Source organism: Nicotiana tabacum, chromosome 10 (assembly GCF_000715075.1).
Source record: "Nicotiana tabacum cultivar K326 chromosome 10, ASM71507v2, whole genome shotgun sequence".
NCBI classification, from domain to species: domain Eukaryota; kingdom Viridiplantae; phylum Streptophyta; class Magnoliopsida; order Solanales; family Solanaceae; genus Nicotiana; species Nicotiana tabacum.
In genome coordinates this window covers 40,495,953-40,502,581 of record NC_134089.1, presented here as the reverse complement: position 1 = coordinate 40,502,581, position 6,629 = coordinate 40,495,953, and the positions used below count along the sequence as shown (strand labels likewise).

At 33.3% G+C, this 6,629-nt stretch overlaps 1 protein-coding gene across 3 annotated transcripts; it reads left to right on the top strand.

Moving 5' to 3' along the window:
• The first annotated feature begins 1,402 nt into the window (after window positions 1–1,402).
• On the top strand, window positions 1,403–4,945 carry LOC107760830 (protein NRT1/ PTR FAMILY 8.1-like). Of its 3 annotated transcripts, none has more exons than XM_016578931.2 (5): window positions 1,403–1,511; window positions 2,609–2,717; window positions 2,804–3,021; window positions 3,150–3,706; window positions 3,929–4,945. In XM_016578931.2, the coding sequence occupies exons 2-5, from the start codon at window positions 2,612–2,614 to the stop codon at window positions 4,782–4,784; spliced, it is 1,737 nt and encodes a 578-aa protein (XP_016434417.2). In that variant the 5' UTR covers window positions 1,403–1,511; window positions 2,609–2,611; the 3' UTR covers window positions 4,785–4,945. The 3 variants fall into 3 exon arrangements, with proteins under 3 accessions (XP_016434417.2, XP_016434416.2, XP_016434418.2); XM_016578932.2 differs by lacking the exon at window positions 1,403–1,511 and adding an exon at window positions 2,348–2,485; XM_016578930.2 differs by lacking the exon at window positions 1,403–1,511 and having other exon boundaries at window positions 2,242–2,717.
• The last annotated feature ends 1,684 nt before the right edge of the window (window positions 4,946–6,629 follow it).

Genomic DNA, 6,629 nt, shown 5'->3' with positions numbered 1-6,629 from the left:
GTTGAAACTTATTTTATGTTATGTTGTAATTTTACATAAGAGTATTATGTTTATTTATTTATTTTGGATTTTTAATTTATGTTATATTTTTGCTTCCATTTTATTTTGTTTAGTACTATTCACTTATTAATTTGGATTGCATGACATTTATTTTTCAGTTAAAATTGATAGATTATTTTTTCGTAAAATATTTGAGTTATATTATGGCATTATATTTATAAATATTAATATTTTTTTTAAAGGATGAAGTCCATGATATTCTTACAAATATGTACTTTTAGTTTTTTAATTGATTAAAGAAAAATATTATTAATTTGAAAAATATATATCAAGTATTTTTACAACATTAGTTTCAAATATATGATTAATAATTAATATATTTTCAAGAAACAATATCTATCTTAAATGTAAATTTTAATATTATTTATAAAGGCATATATTTGTAAATCTTAACTTTAAATTTTTGATAATTAACTTTATATTTAAAATATAATTTAACTGTGTGATTATACTTGTGCAACCAAACAATACAATTATAGTTACATTGTAATTATATTATAACAAATAAATAAATTGTTGTAATTATAATACTGTGTAATTACTAGGCTGTGAGTAATTACACCAATTCTAATTATCTTAGGGCTTTTCAAACAGACCCTAATAGATGGAAATTGATTGCTTTAAATCACTTTGACATTCACATCATTGAATGTACGGTGAGTCATCATTTTTGCAATTTTAGTAACAAGCTTAGTCCTAAGATCTTCAATTGGATTAGCATTCATTCCTAGGATAGTCAATACTGTTGAAATAGTAATTAACATTCCTAGCATTGGATTTGCTATAGATTAACTTTTAAAAAACTAAGTACTCCCTCCGTTCCAGTTTATATGAATTTATTTCTTTTTTGGTCATTTTAAAAAAGAATGACCCTTTTTTGAATTTGGAAACAATTTAACTTAATCTTCCAATTATATTATTGCCTTGATGAGAAGGTTTTATAACCACACAAATATTGTGGACCACTTTTTGACTTGTTTAGGACCACAAATTCAAAAAAAAATCATTTTTTCTTAAACTATGTGCCCAATCAAACAAGTTCGAACGGAGGGAGTAACTTTTTTAAAAAAAAGATTCTGGGAAAGAAAAAGTTGTTTGTCTGACTTAGTTTTCGAAAGAAAAAAAACTTGTAGGAAATCTTTTACCTGGAAAATAATTTGGATTGAACTTAAGTATAATTCTTTTTTTGTAAGACATAAAATAAAATTTTCTTTTTTAAAAGTAAAATATTTATTACTGGTGGGTGGAATCCGGGTTAAAAGGGGAAATGCAGATGTAGGGGTGCATGGGGTGACAACTATACTCCTATATATAACAGCGGAAGAGAAAACAAATTAAACTCAACAAGAAACATCTCTAACAAGACGAAACATTACTTTGGGTGTCTGTCCTAATTCCTGGACAATCTTTTCGTCTACTAAGAATTTTTCTTACACCAACACAAGTTTGAGGTTTGGTTCTTTCTCTCTCTCTGTTACTCTATTCATGCTTCTTCCTACTGCGATTTTCTCTGCTATTCCATGTCCTGTATCATTTTCTCTCCAACTGCTACTCAATTACTGAACCATCTTCGGCTTTCTTTCTTATTTATTTAATTTTTTTATGCTTCTGCCTCTCAGATATAGTTGTTATACGTTATAAAGTTTGATGTTTCATTTTATGATTAGAAAACAGTTGTTTTCCAGATTCTGTAAATCATCACAGATGAGAAGCAAATCTAGAAGCGCATGCATATGTTTTGTAACAACAGCTCCTACTTCTCCAAAAGCAAAATAATAGTGGAGTAATTGAATTTATGAGAAAGTGAAAGAAACGAAACTCTTTGTTTGTCGTTTCATAAATTCCATAAGTGGAGCATTTGTCGTCGATGAAACAAACATTAATTATTTATGAACGTCTATTTTGCTTTTCTGTTCTGGCGAAATTTGTTTATCATTTTCGGAATTTCATGAGTTTGTTTATTTGTTAAGTTTAGTCCCTTTTTTTATGTACTTGTAAAACATAGAGAGATTAGGGGTAAAGTTCATGAGTTTATTTATTTGTTAAGTTTAGTCCCTTTTTTTTATGTACTATTCCTTTTTAGTATTTCTAAAATCTGTTTGGTTCAATAAATAAAATTGTCAAATATGACTACCACTTTGTGCATTTATGAGAATTAGATATGAGACAAAAAAATAAAATAGAACAAAATGGTTGCTGAATTTACGAGGAGTGTTTACTGCTTTTCTTTGTTTGACTTTTTCCTATTGTTTGATAGCATAAGGAAATCAGTTGTAAAAAGATGAGCCATTAATTCTCCAACAAACTAAGAGAATCTTTTCCAAGATGTATCTAGCCATTTTACTGGCCGATAGACGAAGCTAATGAGTTTGATTCATCCAAAACCAAATTGCATCTATGCTGCCAACAATAACAATTATCTTTGGTTATGTGAATGAACTTTAGAATAGTGTTTTAAATCTCTGAGATATTCTATCTAAGAAAAAAATAGGGTGGAGCCATAACTCAATCTTTTGGCTCCCTCTAAATTGATTTTTGTTGTTGTTAGGCCATGGCAGAAGAAGATATCTATACCAAGGATGGGACTGTGGATTATCGGAATAAGCCTGCAAATAAGAAGAAAACAGGAACTTGGAAGGCTTGCCCTTACATACTTGGTAAACATGCTAATCTTTATCATCATATATATTCTCTGTCCTAATACCATAATTATTGATTTTAAAATATTGTTAACACTTGACAGGGAATGAATGCTCTGAAAGATTGGCATATTATGGGATGAGTACCAATCTTGTCCTTTATTTTAAGAATCAACTCCATCAGCATAATGCAACTGCTTCAAAAAATCAATCAAATTGGTCAGGGACATGCTATGTCATGCCTTTGCTTGGAGCATTTCTTGCTGATTCTTATCTTGGAAGATACTGGACTATTGCCATATTCTCTATTATCTATGTTTTTGTGAGTTTATTTGGCTCTGTTGGCTCATTGTTGTTTTTCTAGGCTTTTATCTATAAATCCAATATTTTAATTTTCATTTTATTTTGTTATATAAATCCAATCTTAACTGATTTTTCTTATCATTCAAGGGGATGACATTATTGACAATTTCGGCATCAGTGCCAGGGCTTAAGCCAACTTGCTATGAAAAAGATAAATGTCATGCGACCAACGGTCAAACTTCTGTATTCTTTATTGCACTCTACTTAGTAGCACTGGGAACTGGAGGGATCAAGCCATGTGTCTCATCGTATGGAGCAGACCAGTTCGATGATGCTGATCCTATTGAGAGAAACCACAAGAATTCCTTCTTTAATTGGTTCTACTTCTCCATCAATGTTGGGGCTCTTGTTGCTTCGTCATTGATAGTCTGGATACAACAAGACATTGGCTGGGGATGGGGGTTCGGTGTTCCAGCTGTGGCCATGGCACTTGCTGTTGTATCTTTCTTTTCAGGAACCCGGCTATATCGATACCAAAAGCCTGGAGGCAGCCCTTTGACGCGTATATGCCAAGTTGTTGTGGCTTCTTTTAGAAAATACCGCGTTGCATTGCCTGCTGATAAATCTCTGCTACATGAGACTGCAGCAGAAGCTGAATCTGCCATCCAAGGGAGTCGCAAACTTGCTCATACAAATGAGTTGTGGTATGTTTGTGAATTATGAAGTCTTCAAAAGCTCATACATAAAAATTAACTTACTATGACATCCAAAGGGCTCATGATCTAATTCGTGGATACCTTATACGATCATCCTCGATGCTATATGGGTGTAATATCTAGTTTGAAACTGATTAAACTTTCTTGATACTTATCGCATTAAGTTTTATATATGAGATGTTTAACTTGGATGTTTGTTTTGCTCTGCAGTTTTTTCGACAAAGCTGCTGTGAAGCTAGAGTCAGATGAGAATAGTGGTTCAATAAACAATTGGAGGCTTTGCACAGTAACACAAGTTGAAGAACTCAAGTCTGTTATCAAGTTGCTACCTATTTGGGCTACTGGAATTATCTTCAGCACAGTGTATAACCAAATGAGTAATATGTTTGTGCTGCAAGCTACATACATGGATACACATTTAGGAAAATTTAGAATTCCTGAGGCTTCACTTTCTGTTTTTGACACCGTCGCTGTGATTCTCTGGGTTCCTATCTATGATAGAATGCTTATCCCATTTGTTCGAAAGTTCACAGGTCACAAAAATGGCTTGACTCAACTTCAACGGATGGGGACTGGGCTCGTCATATCAGTCTTTGCAATGGTATCTGCAGCAATTGTAGAGGTAGTTAGGCTGGGCATAGTAAGAAGGCACAATTACTATAACACCACAAATGTGCCAATGTCAGTATTTTGGCAAATTCCCCAATATATGATAGTTGGTTGTGCTGAAGTTTTCACACTTATCGGTCAGTTGGAGTTTTTCTATGATCAAGCACCTGATTCAATGAGGAGCTTGTGCGCTGCCCTCTCTCTCACGACCACTGCACTTGGAAGTTATGTGAGCTCATTCTTAGTAACCGTTGTCACAGATATTAGCACAAGAAATGGAAAGCCAGGATGGATAGCGGACAATCAAAATCGCGGCAAGCTGCATTACTTCTTCTTGTTGTTAGCCATTTTAAGTGTCTTAAACTTCTTTGCTTTTCTTGCGGTTGCAAAGAGGTACAAGTATAAAAAGGCTATCAACAAGGACTCTGCTGCAATGGTGCCTGCTGATGATAAGTAAGCTAGTTTCATGATTTCTGGTGTTTTAGCTTCCCTTCTGCATTTCTAAAATTTGAACATTTCAGACGTACAAGTTTGTGGCATAGACGTACAGATCTGTATCATTTATAGATCAAACATGTTCTTATAGTTTATCTCATGAATACATTGATTTTTTTATTGCATGTGGCAATAGTACCTTAATGGATAATACCACTCCCTCCGTTTCAAAAAGATTGACAATATTTCTTGATTAGTCCGTTTCAAGAAGATTGACACTGTTTCCTGTTTAGTCCGTTTCTAAAAGAATCACACCTCTCAATATTTCCTTAATATGAAGCATATTTATAGCCACACAAATTCTATGGCAGATTTAGGACTACAAGTTTCAAAAGTTTTACGGTCACAGAAATGTTATGGCTTATTTAAAACCACATATTTCAAAAGTCTTTCATTCCTTATTAAAATTTGTGCTAAGTCAAACTAGGACAATCTTTTTGAAACAGAGGGAGTACTAGACAAGCCTTATGTAATCTAACTTTTACAAAGTTTTATCGCAATGAAATGTTCTTATAGATTCTTCTATTCATTTTCTTCTTCACGATTTTAAAATCTGTATTTCTATGTTTTCCTTCATGAGTGCTGAGCTTTTCCAAAACAAACTTTTCTTTTTCCTCCACAAGCTACATGAGAAGTTCAGAAAGCCTTTCACTAAGAAGTTTTCTGAAAACCAGCAAAGAACATGTAATTGTTAACCCAGATAATTTGAAATGGTGTATGAGCTTTCCTGTTTAATTTATTGCCATTTGTAGCATGACGATTGGAAATAATCCTGCACGTTTCCAGCGCATTCTGATTAATGCTTCTTAGAACATTACGCACATTCTGATGAGTGACCTCGCCATTCGAGAAGAAGAAGAAGAAGAAAAGGACACCTAGAAAGCACACAAAGAAGACGGGAAGGCCTCTTTCCCGAACGACTTAAGTTAATTCCTGGGGTTCAAAAGCAGTACACTTTTTCCCCCCTCAATAATAGTCACAAAAATATGCATAAGATCTGGTATACTGCGGAAGGCAAAACCCCGAGTATGTCGTCTTTACATGATAATGAATTTTTGCAACTCGAAAAATATAAGTATCAAAAATAACTTAAGAAGATTCAAGCATAGGCAATATACACATTCAAAGAGATTCAACACACACTCAGTGAAAGATTTCTAATTTACTTTTCTATATTCATTATTTTATAATGTACTTTGCCTATCTTTTTAAAGAGCATATTGACTTGAGCGCAACACATATGTTCCTCACTCCATGCTTTGCTCTTCTTTCTGTTCGATCAAATGTTTTGATGAACTCATGCCTAGGGGTGGCAAAATGGTTAAAAGAAAACAGTTAACCACTTATATTATTCACTAAAAAATGGGTTGGATAATGAACTTTTTAAAAATATGTCAAATATGAACAAGAACCATATTATCCATTTAGAAAATGGATAATCAATGGGTCTAATTTTTATTGTAAAGCCTCAAATTGGGGGTTACTCAAGTTAGAGAGACTAAAAATTCTCCCAAAAGTGATCATATGTAAGAAGTAATGGATAAAATAGTTATCTATATTATCCGCCGGTTAACTCGTTTTTTATCCGTATTAAATATGGGTCGGGTAATTTATCTTTTTTTCATTACCCGTTTTCGACCCGAACCATATCCGACCCGACCCGCCCGTTTCCCATTCCTACTCATGCCCTACAAGATATGATTACCAGTAGCCCTCAGACATGCCAAAGGCTCGAAAAAGATGCAGTCGTCAAGCCAAACCATCTTCTACTTCTAAAAAAAAATGTGGCAAATCCTCATACTCAGTG

Bases quoted from the DNA above. Each gene is read 5' to 3' on its own strand.
- LOC107760830 (XM_016578931.2), top strand. From the start codon at position 2,612: ATGGCAGAAGAAGATATCTATACCAAGGATGGGACTGTGGATTATCGG. The intron at 2,718-2,803 runs GTAAACATGCTA...AACACTTGACAG, and splicing joins GGCTTGCCCTTACATACTTG to GGAATGAATGCTCTGAAAGA. The intron at 3,707-3,928 runs GTATGTTTGTGA...TTTGCTCTGCAG, and splicing joins GCTCATACAAATGAGTTGTG to TTTTTTCGACAAAGCTGCTG.